General features: G+C 45.2%; 1 protein-coding gene across 8 annotated transcripts in view; it reads right to left on the reverse strand.

The window, feature by feature from the left end:
* The window catches only part of atp8b4 (ATPase phospholipid transporting 8B4), a 37,284-nt gene that overhangs the window by 9,466 nt on the left and 8,666 nt on the right, over positions 1–19,152 (reverse strand). For all 8 annotated transcript variants that reach the window (XM_076268581.1, XM_076268611.1, XM_076268603.1 and 5 more), the window contains 18 exons: positions 17,045–17,112; positions 14,588–14,701; positions 13,675–13,773; positions 12,970–13,031; positions 12,710–12,782; positions 11,352–11,422; positions 11,008–11,090; positions 9,094–9,252; positions 8,817–8,905; positions 7,917–8,107; positions 5,760–5,968; positions 5,545–5,588; positions 4,846–5,011; positions 4,502–4,690; positions 3,928–4,043; positions 1,822–1,986; positions 889–1,000; positions 386–491 (listed from right to left, as the gene is read on the reverse strand). In XM_076268581.1, the coding sequence (XP_076124696.1) occupies positions 386–491; positions 889–1,000; positions 1,822–1,986; positions 3,928–4,043; positions 4,502–4,690; positions 4,846–5,011; positions 5,545–5,588; positions 5,760–5,968; positions 7,917–8,107; positions 8,817–8,905; positions 9,094–9,252; positions 11,008–11,090; positions 11,352–11,422; positions 12,710–12,782; positions 12,970–13,031; positions 13,675–13,773; positions 14,588–14,701; positions 17,045–17,112 (2,116 nt within the window). The remainder of the gene's footprint in view (positions 1–385; positions 492–888; positions 1,001–1,821; positions 1,987–3,927; positions 4,044–4,501; positions 4,691–4,845; positions 5,012–5,544; positions 5,589–5,759; positions 5,969–7,916; positions 8,108–8,816; positions 8,906–9,093; positions 9,253–11,007; positions 11,091–11,351; positions 11,423–12,709; positions 12,783–12,969; positions 13,032–13,674; positions 13,774–14,587; positions 14,702–17,044; positions 17,113–19,152) is intronic.

The raw sequence follows: 19,152 nt of genomic DNA on the forward strand, positions 1-19,152 counted from the left end.
CTCCACAGTTCACAGAGCAGGAAGTCTGTTATGTTTTAATTAATGTGCAGAATGCCACACTGCAGAGCTCGTCACTAATGCAGGGCAGAGGAGGTTGGCATCGCGACACAACTCCTCTAAGGCCAATCAGGGCTCGACACCAAACACCAAGCAGCAATGAGCAGCGACAAGCAGCTTTTACACTAATGTAAATGGCTATTTAGCAGACAAGGAAGCAACTGGCCTATTGTGTTTACATATTTACATATTTATCAGGTCTATCATGTTTACACATATTTACATATTTATCAGGTCTATAATGGTTACATATTTTCATATTCATCAGGTCTACCATGTTTACATATTTATCAGATCTCTGAATCCTTTAGCTTTAGGCTCATCCTACCTGAGCTCGCACCCGACCTCCAGAGACGAGTGTCCTGAGATGATAAACACCTCATCCATGTCGTCCCGAAGCATGTTGCACGAGTAACCGATGTTCATGGCTGTCTCTGCAACCACAGAAGCAAACATGCAAACATTCATTCATTCATTAATTCATTCATTCACTCATTCAACCATTATTTATTCTCGGAAGTTCATTGAGGGTAGTCTTCATTTTCAGTGATGTTGAGATACAAACAAAGATGTCACATGAGAATCCAGCCTACAAGGCTTTCTCTGAAACCACAACAGGAACCAAGAAATAATACAGAAGTATAAAAAAACATGTTATTGACACTCATGGCTGTCAACTAAAGGTCAGGGTGATATAGCAGCAATAAAATCTGTTTCATTCATCAACTGAGGATTGAGACATCTTTTATACGGTCACTCCCTAAGATAAGAGAACCTTGCACAACTCAGCACGTAATCATTCCGTCCTGGACCCTCCCCCCTCCTGCTTACCGAGTTTGTCTCCGGTGAGGACCCAGATCTTGATGTTGGCCAGGCTTAGGCAGGCTATGGTCTCCGGGACGCCCTCCTGCAGCTTGTCCTCCACGGCTGTGGCACCAAGCAGCTGGCCAGCAGGAAGGAAGAAGCTCTTACTCAAACAGTAGTTAGCAGTGTGTGACAGTGAGCGGGGGGTAGTTAGTAGTTAGTGGTGTGTGTGTGTGACTGTGAGTGGTGAGTAGGCTGTGAGTAGTTGGTGTGAGTAGTAAGCTGTGAGTGGTTGATGTGAGTAGTTGGCGTGAGTAGTAGGCGGTGAGTAGTTTGTGTGAGTAGTTGGTGGTGAGTAGTTGGTGAGTAGCAGTTGGTGTGAATAGTAGGCTTTGACTTGTAGGATGTGAGTAGTTGGTGTGAAGAGTAGGCTGTGAGTAGTTAGTGTGAGTAATTGTACTGAGTAGTAGGCTGTAAATAGTAGGCTGTGATTGGTTGGTGTGAGTAGGATGTGCGTAGTTGGTATGAGGAGTACGCTGTGAGTAGTTGGTGTGAGTAGTAGGATGTGACTAGTAGGCAGTGAGTAGTAAGTGTGAGTCAGTATTTCCCATACATTGACTTGTTTGTGGCGGCCCACCACAATATCAACATTGACCATCACACAATGATTTTCCTGGCTGTACTAAATTGTGCTTAAATCTGGTTAGAATCATAACCACACTGCACTAATTTGTTAAAAACTGTTGCATTCAGGTTAATTCTGCAAACCTACCACCACAAATAGAATTCAATTCTGTGGGAAATACTGTGAGTCGTAGGTTGTGAGTCGGCTGTGAGTAGTTGGGGTGAGTAGGCAGTGATTAGTTTGTGTGAGTAGTTGGTGTTAGTAGTAGGCAGTGATTAGTTTGTGTGAGTAGTTGGTGTTAGTAGTAGGCAGTGAGTGGTTTGTGTTGTGCTCACCATCATGTCCTGTTCTATCTCCTCATAGAGCTGGTTGAGCAGCTCCTGCCGGTTCTCCAACACTGTGCTGGCGTACAGCAGCCTTTTCATCCACTCCCCAAATGCGTCCTCCTCCAGGTCTTTGTAAGCCAACGCCAGCGTCCGCAAGCCCTCGCCCGCAAACTCCTGGGACAAACACACAGCACAGTGTTGATAATGTTACAGCATGAAACCATTTTTACCTGTGTTGGGGGGGGGGGGGGGGGGGGGGCTGACACCGCAGCCAGAGTATATCGTTTATTAAGTATATGGTTTATTTTGTACTGGTCCAGACGCATATCTGCTTTAAACAGAGACGGGGAGTAGTACACGCAGGTATGGTGGAGAGGAGTGCACGCAGGACTGATGGAGAGGAGTAGTACACACAGGACTGATGGAGAGGAGTAGTACACACAGGACTGATGGAGAGGAGTAGTACACACAGGACTGATGGAGAGGAGTAGTACACGCAGGACTGATGGAGAGGAGTGCACACAGGACTGATGGAGAGGAGTGCACACAGGACTGATGGAGAGGACGACTGGTTGAGAGGGACATGTGTTTGGCTGGATACGGTGAATGAGGGCTGATTAGGCCCTCAGGCAGATGCATCAATCAGCAGAGAGAAAGAGAGAGAGCTGTGCAATTTCACTTTTCATTCAGCTGCAACAACACAGACTATTCCTAGAGCAGAACACCACAGACTATTCCTAGAGCAGAACATCGGTCCTAATTTAAGGTGTAATCCTGCTCCCTCTGTCACCTCCATGGCACATAAGATGCAGAAACAGCACAAAGACTTTACTATGTACAAAAGCTTACTATATACAAAGGCTTACTATTCATGGCAGGAAACTCATACTTTTCAGCTACTTTCAATGGCACAGAGAAAGACATTGATTATAGACTTGGAACACTCTGCATTAATAAGACCTGGACTAAACTTGTGGACTAAACTGAATTAATAGCTATTATGTCCTTCTTTGTATCCCCTGTCTAAGGGCGCAACGAGAAACCCAACATGCAGCAGTCCTAGGGCATATCTTCAGTTTCCTGCAGTGAATGACGAATCACTTCCTTTATTCATCTCTCACTGAGGCTGTCTCTCAAAAGTTGAGGATTGTGCTTGGTAGAATTGAGCCCTGCTGAGTCAAATCCTTCAAAGACGAGGCAAGGCTTCTTAGCATCCGCAAAACACACAATGGAACAGACTAAAGAGTGTGCAGGAAGCTGCAGGTGTGTAGGAAGCTGCAGGTGTGCGTTATTGAAAATCATGCCTCTTGTCCACTTCTTTTTGAAAAACAACGAATCCACCACTGACATTCTCCCACGTCAATTAGTTAAATTATACATGTTTGATTAATTTGCCAAAATAAACCACAGAGCAGCAACCATTAATCGTGAATGGCCGCCAGAGAACCGATGAGCAGATCTGCCCCCAGTGGGCCGACAGTAGTCCGCCAGCCCCTTGATATCTGGGCTGTGACAGAAGCCTTAAAGGCAGCCAGAGCAGCAGCTCAGTCCTCGGTTCTCATCTTGCTCGACTTGTGGGCGGCTTCTGACACAGTCGGCCACCACATCCTACTATTCAACCATTGGGATCATAGGGAAAGCGCACTCCTGGTTTGAATCCTACTTCACTGGGCGATCGTTCAATGTGTCTAGGCAAGGACAAATATCCGCATCTCACAGAGTAAAGAGTGAGTCTGAGGAAGAATAGAGTGAAGCTCACATTGAGGTGTTCTGAGGTACAGGTAGTATATATGAGTTCTCACATTGAAGTGTTCTGAGGTAGTATGAGTTCTCACATTGAGGTGTTCTGAGGTAGTATACATGAGTTCTTACATTGAGGTGTTCTGAGGTAGTATACATGAGTTCTCACATTGAAGTGTTCTGAGGTAGTATGAGTTCTCACATTGAGGTGTTCTGAGGTAGTGAGTTCTCACATTGAGGTGTTCTGAGGTAGTATACATGAGTTCTCACATTGAGGTGTTCTGAGGTAGTATACATGAGTTCTCACATTGAGATGTTCTGAGGTAGTGAGTTCTCACATTGAGGTGTTCTGAGGTAGTATACATGAGTTCTTACATTGAGGTGTTCTGAGGTAGTATACATGAGTTCTTCGTTAGAAGGGTGCAGCCTCTCAAACACAATGGTGTCAGCTCCTTTGGAATACAGCTTGATCTCACCCTTTGGGTTTCTTACTGTGGGACACAAAGAGAGAGAGAGAGAGAGAGAGAGAGAGAGAGAGAGAGAGAGAGAGAGAGAGAGAAAGAGAGAGAGAGAGAGAGAGAGTGCTGTTACAGCTAAAGTGTCGCTGGCAGCCCCAGCCTCAGCCTCAGCCATGGGATCAATTCTTATTGATTGGGATATGGAAGGAAAGCCACGCCATAACAAGCTTGACATCCCCTTGCTCAGAGACAGCACAGTTAGCACAAACAAAATACAATAAATCAATAATAAACAAACAAATAAGCAATAAGAAACTGATACACAACAAAATTGTGATGAAAACGAACCCACTGCAGATCTCAGTTCAGACACTCACGTAATGTTAGTGTGTCTGAAACAACCATTTAATACATAACTATGGCAGGCTTTTACAGTCAGTGCGAGGGAGCCTCTTGTCTTTGGTCAGGGACATTAGTGGAGGGTAATTTACCGATGACACTCATTCTCTTGCGGACGTTGCTGAAGTCCAGGAAGGCGAGGAGCTGGTATGTGACGGAGTGGCCCATCTCATTCAGCGTGATGGTCTCGGGAGTTCTGGCCCGGAACACAAATCCGAAGTTCCGCGCGGCAGTGACCAGAGCACCCTCGTCAGGTGACTGTGCCTGGTACACCAGCTCTCCTGAAGAGTCCAGAACAGGACAGATATGTATGAGTATGTGTGTGTGTGTGTGTGTGTGTGTGTGTGTGTGTGTGTGTGTGTGTGTGTGTGTGTGTGTGTGTGTGTGTGTGTGTGTGTGTGTTTGTGTGTGTGTGTGTGTGTGTGTGTAGGTGTACCCTCGTTCCTCTCCTCTGGCATAACAGTGTGGCACAGCGCCAGCAGTCTGAAGAACTCCTGCACACAAGCCCCGCCCCCCTTGACAGCCTCCACCAGGCTGCTGTCATGGAAACGGAACTTTGGGTCACTCAGCGAGTTGAAGGAGAAATCCACACACGGCGTCCTCTGCAGTGGACAACACAGCATACAGTCAGAGCAGGAGGTGGTACACACACACACACACACACACACACACACACACACTAACACGGCATCCTCTGGAGTGAACACAGCACCACACAGACAAAGCAGAAGGTGGTATACACACACATACACATACACACACACACACACACACACACACATAGAGGGGACAACACAGCACATGATACAATACTACACAGGGTACATTGTGGTAAATCAGCCCTAAAATTATATTTCCACAAATGAATTGTTGATGCTGGTGGTAATGGAGCTAGTAGTGTTGTATGAGGGGACAAGGTGGTAATAGAGCTAGTAGGTGGTAATAAAGCTAATAGTGTTGTATGGGAGGAGGAGGTGGTGGTAATAGAGCTAGGAAGTGGTAATAGAGCTAGTGAGGTTATACGGGAGGAGGAGGTGGTGGTACTAGAGCTAGTAGTGCAAGGCTGTTTGGTGGAAGCCACTGCAGTGTGTGTGCACAACTGTGTGATGTCACTGGACCTGATGATGAGTCATACCTCAGTAATGTCCACTTTAAGGCCAAAGTCATCATACACATCCCCTGCACATGGGAATATAAGAAAAGAGAGAGCCATTGCAGTTTGTTGAGTGTGTGGCTCTTGTTTGGATGTGTGTGTGTGTGTGTGTGTGTGTGTGTGTGTGTGTGTGCTCTTGTTTGTGTGTGCGTGCGTGTGCTCTTGTGTGTGCGTGTGTGTGTGTGCTGTAGTCTTACCATATGTGGTGCCATTGATGGAGCACTTGTTGAAGACCATGATGTTCTGGGTAAGGGTGCCGGTCTTGTCGGAGAAGATGAACTCCACCTGCCCCAACTCCTCTGTGAGGGTGGTGGTCCGTGCCTCCGCAGGTGTGTTCCGCTGGTTGTAGAACAACTTCCTGTCCCAGTTGATGAAGTAGCTGTGGCCCAGACGCAAGACCTCCACGCTGGAGAATATACATATGTATACACAAACACACACACATACACACACACGCACACACACACACATACACTCATCAGCAGAGAGATAGCGTGATAGGTGAAGAAACACGCACATACACATACATACACACACACAAAACAGCACATAGAGGGAGATGGGAATGATGTTCATGTTGATAATGGTGTTGAGAATAACGATGGTGGTGTTGATGACGGTGTTGAGAAAAAAAGATGGTGGTGTTGATGACGGCGTTGAGGATGATGATGAGGGTCGTGCTGATAACGGTGTTGATGACGGTGTTGAGGATAACGATGGTGTTGTTGATAACGGTGTTGAGGATGACAATGATGGTGTTGAGGATGATGATGGTGGTGTTGATAACGGTGTTGATGACTGTGTTGAGGACGATGATGAGGGTGATGTTGATGACGGTGATGAGGATAACGATGGTGGTGTTGATGATGGTGTTGATGATAATGATGGTGGTGTTGATAACAGTGTTGATGACGGTGTTGAGGATAGTGATGATGGTGGTGGTGTTGATGACAGTGTTGATAATGGTGCTGAGAATAGTGGTGATGGTGGTGGTGTTGATGACAGTGTTGATAATGGTGCTGAGAATAGTGATGATGGTGGTGGTGTTGCTGATGGTGTTGAGGACAGTGATGATGGTGGTGGTGTTGATAACGGTGTTTAGAATAGTGATGGTGGTGGTGTTGATAACAGTGTTGAGGACAGTGATGATGGTGGTGGTGTTGATAACGGTGTTGAGGATAGTGATGATGGTGGTGGTGTTGCTGACGGTATTGAGGATAGTAATGATGGTGGTGGTGTTGATAACAGTGTTTAGAATAGTGATGGTGGTGGTGTTGATAACGGTGTTGAGGATAGTGATGATGGTGGTGGTGTTGATAACAGTGTTTAGAATAGTGGTGATGGTGGTGGTGTTGATGACAGTGTTGATAATGGTGCTGAGAATAGTGATGATGGTGATGGTGTTGCTGACGGTGTTGAGGACAGTGATGATGGTGGTGGTGTTGATAACAGTGTTTAGAATAGTGATGATGGTGGTGGTGTTGATAACGGTGTTTAGAATAGTGATGGTGGTGGTGTTGATAATGGTGTTGAGGATAGTAATGATGGTGGTGGTGTTGCTGACGGTGTTGAGGACAGTGATGATGGTGGTGGTGTTGATAATGGTGCTGAGAATAGTGATGATGGTGGTGGTGTTGCTGATGGTGTTGAGGACAGTGATGATGGTGGTGGTGTTGATAACGGTGTTTAGAATAGTGATGGTGGTGGTGTTGATAACAGTGTTGAGGACAGTGATGATGGTGGTGGTGTTGATAACGGTGTTGAGGATAGTGATGATGGTGGTGGTGTTGCTGACTGTGTTGAGGATAGTGATGATGGTGGTGGTGTTGATAACAGTGTTTAGAATAGTGGTGATGGTGGTGGTGTTGATGACAGTGTTGATAATGGTGCTGAGAATAGTGATGATGGTGATGGTGTTGCTGACGGTGTTGAGGACAGTGATGATGGTGGTGGTGTTGATAACAGTGTTTAGAATAGTGATGATGGTGGTGGTGTTGATAACGGTGTTTAGAATAGTGATGGTGGTGGTGTTGATAATGGTGTTGAGGATAGTAATGATGGTGGTGGTGTTGCTGACGGTGTTGAGGACAGTGATGATGGTGGTGGTGTTGATAACAGTGTTTAGAATAGTGATGATGGTGGTGGTGTTGATAACGGTGTTGAGGATAGTGATGATGGTGGTGGTGTTGATAACAGTGTTTAGAATAGTGATGATGGTGGTGGTGTTGATAATGGTGTTGAGGATAGTGATGATGGTGGTGGTGTTGCTGACGGTGTTGAGGATAGTAATGATGGTGGTGATGTTGCTGACGATGTTGAGGACAGTGATGATGGTGGTGGTGTTGCTGACTAACCTGACGTAGAGGGAGATGGGAACGACGGTGTTGAGGATGATGATGTACGACCAGAAGGTGAGGAAGCCGGAGTAGATGGAGTTGCCCAGCCCCCAGCGCAACCACGCCCAGAAGGCCCCGCCCACCTGCACCTCCCAGAAGGTGTTGCCCACCGCCAGGATGATCCCCATGCAGATCAGGAAGCCAAAGATCTGGAGACCACAATTATCATCATCATCATCATCATCATCATCACCACAATTATCATCATCACCATCACCATCACCATCACCATCATCACCGTTACCATCATCATCACCATCACCATCACCATTATCATCATCACTGTTATCATCACCATCATCATCACCATCATCGTTATCATTATTATCATTATTATTATTGCCAGGATGATGCCCATGCAGCTCAGGAAGCCACTGGCATTGATTTATTTATCTATTTACTAATTCAAAATTAATTAATTCATTAATAGATGAAGAAGTGCATGCATACAGTTGAATGACATTTCTCATGCTCTCTTGGCAGGGTGTGGGCGGTGTGAGAGGACTCTGCTCTCCCCATTACTCACACCCAAACACACACACACACACACACATACAGACCCCCCCCCCCCTCTCTCTCACTCTCTATCTCACTTTCTTTCTATCTCTCTGTCACACACACACACACACACACATTGTTGTACACACATTCTCTCACACAGACATTTGCAAGTTGGGCGGTTAGTCACAGGACAGCCAGACTGGGCAGAAAAATCAGCAGCAGCAGGTCAGCTGTCAAATCGTCTATGCTGGTCTTCTTAAACATGCTAAACACACACACACACACACACACACACACTCACCCACAAACACACTAACACTAACACACACACACACACACACACCCACACACACTCACCCACAGCACCAGCGTGTTCATCAGTTTGTCTATGCTGGTCCTCTTAAAGGTGCTCCTCCCACAGTTCTGCATCAGTTTGGTCTGGGGTCCTGAACAGGAGCAGAGGGGTTTCAATCACACACACACACACACACACAGGCCAGAGAGTCAGAGGGATGAGTGTGTTCTTCTGTGTGTGTCAGTGTGTGTGTGTGTGTGTGTGTGTGTGTGTGTGTGTGTGGTGTGTGTGGTGTGTGTGTGTGTGTGTGTGTGTGTGTGTGTGTGTGGTCAGATGTACCGGCAAACACCACCAGGCCGAAGCACCAGTCGGTGTTCCTGAGGACACACCCCCTCAGCAGCATGCGCTCGTTGTCCAGCGGGTGTTTGCTCCCGCACCAGTGCAGCGTCCCCGTGAAGCGGTCCAGCTTGTTATTGGGCGGCTCGCAGATCACCTCACCTGGTAGAGGGACAGGGGGCCGTTAGCCATTAGCTGTTAGCTTGGCGACTGCCCAGAGGGACAGGGGGCCATTAGTCGTTAACCTGACGACTGACCTGTCATTGGCCTTTAGACAAACTAGCACAAAGTAGAGGGCAGGAGCTGTTAGCGCATGCTCAAGCATTTTATACCTCTCAGGGCAAACAGGACACATAGGTCTTTATTTATTGATACCATACCTATCTTAACAGTGCGCACACACACACACACACACACACAGGAAAAGGCACCAGATAAAAACACTTTATCCAAGCTATAATTGACCATTTGAGAACATGTTTCATGTACAGAAGAGGCTGCCATAGACATTACTAATAACATTCAAAAAAGATATCACCAATCCCTACATCTGAGATTGTCATCAGTCAGCCTCTGAAACTGACATCACATTACCACAAAGAGTAAATATCATCATAACCTTGGACATAACCTTACAGTACATCACTAATCATTTTCATCATTGATAATAACCTCAGAATATACATTACTGATCATAACCACAGAGTATATATTACTGATCATAACCACAGAGTATATATTACTGATCAGGACCTAGAAAAAAGTCATCACTAGTCACAGTCTGAGAGGATGATACCACTAATCGTAGCGCTAGAGAAAGACATCACTAACAATAGCTCAAGAACAAAATGGAATAACCATTATCACATCACTAACAATAGCTCAAGAACAGAATGGACTTATCATTATCACTGCCTCAGAACAACAGCCTGGATGCCCCCTTCTCTTTCTCCTTCTCTCATTCTCCTTCTCTCCTCTTTTTTCTCTCGATTTCCCTCTCTCCAGCAGAAACATGCTCACATCAGCCTCCTGTGCAGCACTTTAATCTAATTGTGCTGCTTCAAAAATAGACATGAGTGCCACACTAAAAACTCTACCATGGCACCTCAAAACTCTACCATGGCACCTCAAAACTCTACCATGGCACCTCAAAACTCTACCATAGCACCTCAAAACTCTTAGCCTGGAAGCCAGCCAAACTTAGCCCTGCCCACAACATTTGAAGTCGGGAAGTTCGGTCTGGACTTGTTCCGTTGTGGAGCAACTATGCCCGAACCAGAGCGGTTTGAACCAGAAGAACTCCTGAACGGTTTTGTTTAGATGTTTAGAGCTGATAATGCAAATGTGTTTGACAGAGGACAGATGTAGCTTGCTAGTGACAAAATATTAGCTTTCAGTATGGTACGATGTCTTTGTAAATGACGTTTAATTACAAAGTGTTTCATTCATCCCGGTTCTCCCTAACAAATACACTGTTGCTAGAAGGTAAACATTTAGATTTCGCCATTGCGTCTGTTGTAGAAGATATTGACAGTGCAATAACTTTAAAAAACGACCAGAAAACAATGTTAAGGCAATTGTGGAATTATGGTTCGGGTGATCTTCCTACAGGATTTACAGTACCCCCTGTATCGGTTTAAACTCGCCCCATAATCACATCCCAATGGAGCAGTATCAGACTTAAATTCGACTAGAATTGAGTATGGCTTCGTCAGGCTACAAAACTCTACCATGGCACCTCAAAACTCTACCATGGCACCTCAAAACTCTACCATGGCACCTCAAAACTCTGCCGTGGAACCTCAAAGCTCTACCATGGGGCCATGCCAGCTCTGTATGCTCGTTATTGAACACAGCATTTCGTCAAAATACATTTTTGATGGCCACGCGAAAGGAGTGCTTAAGAAAACATGTTACCGTCAAACTCGGCAAGTTTGGAGATATCGGTTCCCAGTTCCGAAGTCACAGTCAAGGCCTGCCGGACTTTTAAATTAGTTTCCCTGTCCGGAGAAATGAAAGGAGAAAAAGGAAACGACAGAGAAGATGTGATCAGCATTGCAGGGGCAGACTGAGCCACGTTTTAAACCGAGGATCATCAAGTGTCAGAAGTGTAGGACTTTCGTGTCGTGTTGTGTGTGCCTGCCCGAACACTGCGTCTCTATTAGGACCCATTTTGTATGTGAACCATTTTGGACCTCGCAGCTATTTGTGTCTCCTGAACACTGAGGGTCCATTGCACTGCTCTACGGCCTGAGTCTCACCCGTCCAGCTCTGCTGTCTCGATGTAGCACAGGCCATACGGCTCACTACTGGACAGGAGGAGGAGGTCTGCCTGAGAGAGAGAGGTGGAGAGAGAGAGAGAGAGTGTGTGTGAGTGTGTGTGAGAGAGAGAGTGAGTAGAGTGAAAGTAAGAGAGAAGAGAGGAAGATAGAGAGAGATAGAGAGAAAGAGAGGAAGATAGAGAGAAGAGAGAGAGGGAAAGAGAAAAAATAAAGAGAGAGAGACAAAAGAGAGAGAGATACAGACAGGGATAATAAATCATGCATTGCTCTGTGGGAGACCCCTGATGCATTAGAGAAACCCCAACACACACATGCACATATGCACACTCTCACTCACACGCATACACACCAGGGATGGTAAATTAGCACCCGCCACCTGCCAAATGCGGGTGAATTTGTGTACTGGCGGTACCCTGGAAATCCAGAGTTCTCGCGAGAGCACAATTTGAATTTGCTCAGTGAGTGACTTTGGCGATGAGGAATGATACTCATTAGGCTTATACGAGATGAACTGCGGGGTAACTGTGTCTGACTTCCTACGTCAACGTGAACTTAAAATTGTCAAAATTCTAGCCGGGAGGAGTTAGAACAGATGGCAGCTTGTCCCAAACAAATCAGCTGCAGTTTACCTGACGTGACTCGCGGCAGATAGAAATCGAATTTTGTGTACAATAAATACAATTTAACTTTTCTTCTTAGTCATTAAATTGAACATGATGCTCCAGAAATCACACCAACGAGTCTTAAGAGACACTATGGAATATGAATGTGGTTCTGTTGACCTTTAGTTTTATTGCTACTGTGCTTGGAGGACAGTTGGTAGGATTAGGGCAAAATTTAGCACATTTTAATCGTATCGCAATAATGCAGATAACTGTGATCATTTTGGTTACTATAATCATGATATCACATTTTCATACCATTTCTCTAGTGGCCGGTAAAAAAGTTGAGTAGCTGGTAGATTTTGGAATCCACCAGCCACAGTGGCAGGTGGACAAAATATTTAATTTCCACCCCAGATACACACACACACACATACAAATACATGCACACACACATGCACACACTGTGGTCAAAATGACTCCAAACAGTCTTCTCACTCTCTGGAAATTTCCACAGAGGGAGACTTCAGGGGCACAGAAGGATGAAGGGAACCATTTTCACATATGCACATATGCATACTTAAACTAAACATTTCAGTAAATAAGAAACCTATATAAAAATGATACCACAACACACATGCACATGCATGCACACACATACACACAAACACACACACACACACATAAACACACAAAGCCCTTTGTATCCCCTCGAGCATCAGATAATAAACTTACAGCGACAAATTGATTATTCTCCAGCTTGATGATGTCTCCCACGCGAACATTCATCCACTTCTCATTCTGCAGCCTAAAAAGCGCCCGCGCACACACACACACACACACACACACACACACGTGAGAGAAGTTGGCAAAGACCAGCCACTGTGCTACTCCTTTCCTCTCTTCTCTGTTCAGGTGAAGGAGGGAAAAGAAAATGAAAGAAAGGCAGAAAGAAAGGAGGAAGAGAAAAGAGGAAGAGTGTGTGAGGAACTTACTTTCCCCGGATGAGGACCTGAGACTGGCGGTTGTTGACCTGCTGGTCACTCTTGTGGCGAAACTGCAACCGAGAACGCGCCAGTTACTGCCAGGGTACTTAACCAGGGTAATATCAACATCAGTGAGTAAAGGTGATGTAATCTCAGAGAAGGGTAATTGACCAGGTTAATATCAGCATCAGTGAGTATAGGTGATGTAATGTCAGAGAAGGGTAATTGACCAGGGTAATATCAGCATCAGTGAGTATAGGTGATGTAATCTCAGAGAGGGGTAATATCTGACACCACTGCTACAGTAGTGTGTCCTTAGAGTAAGCTGGTGAATTCATGTTTTTTTCTCTCTATGTTACAGATTACCGTAAATAGTACTTGGTGCTCACAAAGCATGACCAGAGACTCTGTGTTAGACGTTTGCATCAATTAAAAGTCTCAAAAAGCTATTTGTGTGCTCCGGTCCTTCCCTGGGTCATTTGAAGTGGCCCAGGGCCTGCTGCTAGTACTTGATGCTAATTTACATTCTCCAACACGGCCCCTGGTAGTGATTATAAAGGAGCATACAGGTAACTGATTATGGGATTAAAATAGCCCAAGTTTTAAGTTTTAAGTGGCGTAAAGCTGACTGAAAATAGAGTTAAAATAGAGTTAAACTAGAGTTAAACTAGAGTTAAGCTAGAGTTAAACTGCAGTTGTGACGGAGTGACTCACATAGTCGTCAGTAGCGTCTTTGACGGCGGAGATGGTCAGCACCATCACCAGAGGCACTATGGTGGTGAACCAGGACAGCGAGGAGATCTCTGGAATCAGCTGAGGAGACAGGAGAGGCCATTACTCAAGTTCCGGAACATGCTCCTCGCTACTCCTGAAGTACACTCTCTCTACTCCTGAAGTACACTCTCCTCGCTACTCCTGAAGTACACTCTCCTTGCTACTCCTGAAGTACACTCTCTCAACTCCTGAAGTACACTCTCCACTCTATTCCTGAAGTACACTCTCTTCCTTTCTCTATACTGAAGTGCACTCTAAAAAAAACTAATGTAAAAGTATAAGTATAAGTATAAGTATAAGTATATATACTCTTTTGGTCTCTGCATTTATCCCAATCTGTGAATTAGTGAACACAAAGTGAGTTGAAGCACACACTAATACCGGTGCAGTGAGCTGCCTGCAACAACAGCGGCGCTCGGGGAGCAGTGAGTGGTTAGGTGCCTTGCTCAAGGGCACTTCAGCCGTGCCTACTGGTCGGGGTTCGAACCGCTAACCAGTAGGCCACGGCTGATGTTAGGTGACTGCTGTACCCATGCTGTGCCCATGTAGTCTGCTGTACCCATGCTGTGCCCATGTAGTCTGCTGTACCCATGCTGTACCCATGTAGTCTGCTGTGCCCATGCTGTACCCATGTAGTCTGCTGTGCCCATGCTGTACCCATGTAGTCTGCTGTACCCATGCTGTGCCCATGTAGTCTGCTGTACCCATGCTGTGCCCATGTAGTCGGCTGTACCCATGCTGTACCCATGCTGTGCCCATGTAGTCAGCTGTACCCATGCTGTACCCATGCTGTGCCCATGTAGTCGGCTGTACCCATGCTGTACCTATGTTGGCTGTTCCTGTGGGTGGTTACCTGCAGTATCAGCAGCACTACGAAGTAGGCATTGGCCACCCGCTGGGACTGTTCAAAGAGATTGATGGGCAGGAAGGTGAAGATGTTGTACTTTGAGGTTTTGATCCGGTTGTCCTGAGCGGATGAGACAATAACAAAATGCACCCTACACTTTTACAATGAGGTTACTCACCACTGCACCCCTACACCTCTACTCCCTTTGTGGGGTAAGTTACAGGGAGAGATTAGACCCATTAGCGCTCATTGTGGGGTAAATTACAGGGAGAGATTAGACCCATTAACGCTCATTGTGGGGTAAATTATAGGGAGAGATTAGACCCATTAACGCTCATTGTGAGGTAAATTACAAAGAGGGAGATTAGACCCATTAACGCTCATTGTGGGGTAAATTACAGGGAGAGATTAGACCCATTAACGCTCATTGTGAGATAAATTACAGGGAGAGATTAGACCCATTAACGCTCTTTGTGAGGTAAATTACAAAGAAGGAGATTAGACCCATTAACGCTCATTGTGAGGTAAATTACAAAGAGGGAGATTAGACCCATTAACGCTCATTGTGGGGTAAATTACAGGGAGAGATTAGACCCATTAACGCTCAATGTGAGATAAATTACAGGGAGAGATTAGACCCATTAACGCTCTTTGTGAGGTAAATTACAAAGAAGGAGATTAGACCCATTAACGCTCATTGTGAGGTAAATTACAAAGAGGGAGATTAGACCCATTAACGCTCATTGTGGGGTAAATTACAGGGAGAGATTAGACCCATTCACGTTCATTGTGAGGTAAATTACAGGGAAAGAGATTAGACCCATTAATGCTCTTTGTGAGGCTAATAATGGGCATACCAGCTGACACAATCAGTTCTCACATGTTCCTACTTGAGTAAAATGCAACTTTACAAAACCAGGAAAGGAAGCACACACACACACACACACACACACACACTCTCTCTCACGCACACGCACACACTCTCTCTCACGCGCACACACACACACACACACACACACACACACACACACACACACACACACACACACACACACACACACAGACACACACACACACACACATGTGTTCACCCACAACACCTATGTGTTCTCCAGCTTGTCTAAAACTCTTGCTTAGGGCAAACATTCTGCCATTGTGTTTGAGATGACATTTACCTCCTAGTCAAGTCAAGTCAAGTCAGATTTATTTTTAAAGCGCATTTAACATGCACATAGTGCAACCCAAAGCGCTCCACAAACAAGACACATAACAACAAGACAAACGATGCCGGATGGAGCGGTGTAGTCGCCAGCGTACCCATGACATCAAGACATGACAAATACATTTAAAAAATAACGAATACAAAAAATGCCGGACGGCGGCGTAGTCGCCAGCGTACCCGTGACACCAATACATACAAGACAGACAACAAAACAAATAAAAAAAAGAAAATATATTTAAAAAGGGGGAAAAGTGATGTTAAAATTAGTCCAATTTCCAAACCAGCTGAAAATGTCCAAGGGCAATGATGATCCGTGAAAACTGCGCAAATTAAAAAACTACTGCAAATTTCCTAAATAACATGCCTTTTCTGGGCATACGATATTCGCACACTGCTGCATAAGATTTCTTACTGTGTAGTCATTTACAAATGGTTCCTCATTAAATTCCTTTACCTATTGCTTCGCTTAAAGTGTAATTCCGGCGAAAAAAATGAAGCACCAACAACTTAGTTAGCGAGCCCGGAGTTTATTACAGAAGACTGTTAAGAACACTGTCCCCCTAATAGCACCGCAGTCACGCTATCCGGAGAAATTCTTTGGTCACCTCTATTAACGATTTACAGCTCCCATTGACTTTTATTCAACACATGTAAACAATGGGGGAGCCGTAAATAGGCCGTAACTAAGTTGTCGCTGCTTAATTTAATGTGTACAGACCCTAAGCAAGCTACTGACGAGGTTTGGTGCTGTTTTGAACGATATTACTGGTTGAAAAAATGCTATTTGGGAAGCGTTTAGCTTACTGCCCTTAGCTAATCCACTGTTTGCTATTTGGGGCCATAGCATATACCAGGCCAAGCTCTGAAGTGGTTGATCAACGAAAATGACTGTCTCCATGGCTTATTTGATGTGTTTTAATGCAGAAAAACACCCTTGGGTCAATTTTCGCAGGAATTACACTTTAACTAGCTTCACCACTGCATCACTGTCTTTTCTGGATCTTGGTTCTACTGAAAGACTCCGAAATAATGCTGCTTTTCTCTCCCTCTAATAGAGTCTATGACATAGACGACTCATGAGCATGTTTGGTGGTAATGGTGTTTTTGTCCTTGTGCAATTGTTGCCTCATTATTGAATGATGAAGGATGAGTCACATTGTCTACTTCTCTTGTCTACTTCTCACACACACAGACACACACACACACACACACACACACACACACAGCTGTAGTGTACTCACTGCGTAGGAGAACTTCTCATTGTAAACTCGGTCATTGGCTCGGACACGCCTCTCTTCCTCTACACAACCTGTGGGAAGGTGAGGAGGAATTTAACACTGACACAAATACTCAACATGAGATATGTCAAAATATATTCAACATTAAAGATGCAGCAGAAGCGGCAAGTCTGAAAGACTGAGGGGACTTAGCCAACATTTTGAATGTTTACAATTCTTCTGTCCCTCCCCCACTACAACCGAGCACCCTCTCATCGAGTTTGTGCTCGTCAGTGCGCACCAGACTGCAGACTGTGATTGACAGTCAGATCTCACACAGCCCTGCTCTGATTGGACCAGAAGAACCGGGAGCTGTGGATTTTTGCAAAACAAATAACAGGTTCTAGGTGGAGGTAGAACTGCTGGGGTTTTTCTAAAACCATCTGATTTATGTTGTTCTGCCAGAGCAAAGTGTCGGTTTCAGTGAATATGTTAAAAAAAAATCTTGCCTACTGCAGCTTTAAATACTGGCAGATAGATTAAAATCAAACTCGAATTAACATCAAATACTTACAAAGATACTAAACATGAAATGCTGACAAATATATTAAGCATCAAATACTGACAAATGTACATTTTCATGTCCTAGATCTATTCAGAGGGAGACCACAAGTCATTAGTATAACAGCCCAATAATCTCACACAAAGACCTGCTAAGACTTCCCTCAGTGACCTGACTTTAAGTATTAAATCTCCATTCACAGTTTTCATCCAAACACAGGAACAAACCAGATCATGGGCTCCGTGTAAATGAGGGGAAAGCACCCATACCCCTGGAAGAACACCTTGACCCTGGTCATACTGCCCAGTGATAGAGCGTCATCTCCATGACGTGTGATGTCCGGATGTAGCGGTGCGGCTACCCCTAAAGTGAATGCAGCTGATCTGAACGGAACTCAGACCGTGATTCAAGAACACCCTTTTATTAGCACATTAGCACAAACATAGTATTCCAGCACACACACAAACATGGACAAAGACAATGAAACACGGTGCGAACAGTTCACAAACATGGACAAAGACTACACGCTGCAGCCACGCTGGCTTCCGGGTGCTGTAGGCTGGGAAAGGATCCGACGTGAAGTCGGGAAGAAATTTGTGCATTGGGGGATGTGACGTCAGAGATGTGCGGGGATCAAGTGTGTGGGATGTTTTTGAAGAGGGGTGTTTTTGTCTTTCATGTGTTAGGGGAATATTTAAAGGAACACGCCACCCAAAATCAGTAGTGATATATGTTCTTACCGTAACTTTCACGAGTTGAGTCGTACCTCTCCCGCGTCGGTAGGTGCACTCAAACGCTCTGTCGCGCGGCGCGAATGTGTTAGCATGTTGCTATGCTAGCGGGCTCTGCCGTGGCCGTAGAGAGAGGCACATAGCAGTATTCAAACACCTCCAAGTTTTACCTACTTAAATACAGTTGCACGAGTAGTTGATGAAAAATGTTAGGGCACACAACATGAAACGTGACGATTTTCCAAGCGAATAAACATGAGAACTACAATGTGTGGCGCAATAGCACTTGGGAGTACTTCGACCTAGCGTGGTAATATTATTAACACCTAATTGTAGATCCTATCCACCACAGAGTTTAGAATCCATGCTGGATCGACCCTCAGCCTCTCCCTCCCCTCTGAGCGAGAGAGGCACACACACTAGAGATGCGCTGATGGGCTATTATTTCAACCATAACTGCATAGCAAAACTTATCATCCATCAGCCATCCATCAGCACCAAAGTTTGTTGACCAATTTTCAAAACTGCACCTGCCCACCATCCGCTGGTTGTTTTAATGTAGGCTATATGGGTGATGCAGCGCTGCTGACGTGAGGCTAGAAAGCCCTTGCCTGTTCTAGAAAGACTGATCTAATGCAGCAAATATATTAAAAGGCAAAAGTCGTGCATTGGCTAGGCCTATCCCCAGAATATCAGCAGCAAACTCAGTCTCTGTCGCGCAAAACAGTCTCCAAATAAAACGCACATCGGCCTGTTGCCTATTCTGCCAGCTTGTGACAATATATCGTCCAAAATGCTTGATTGCATTGCATTCTCCACATTTTTAGCTACATTTTCAT

Source organism: Alosa pseudoharengus, unplaced genomic scaffold, assembly GCF_046254945.1.
Source record: "Alosa pseudoharengus isolate Yale_2024_CS ecotype anadromous, Long Island Sound unplaced genomic scaffold, YU_APseudo_1.1 YU_APseudo_1.1_scf_10, whole genome shotgun sequence".
NCBI classification, from domain to species: Eukaryota; Metazoa; Chordata; class Actinopteri; order Clupeiformes; family Clupeidae; genus Alosa; species Alosa pseudoharengus.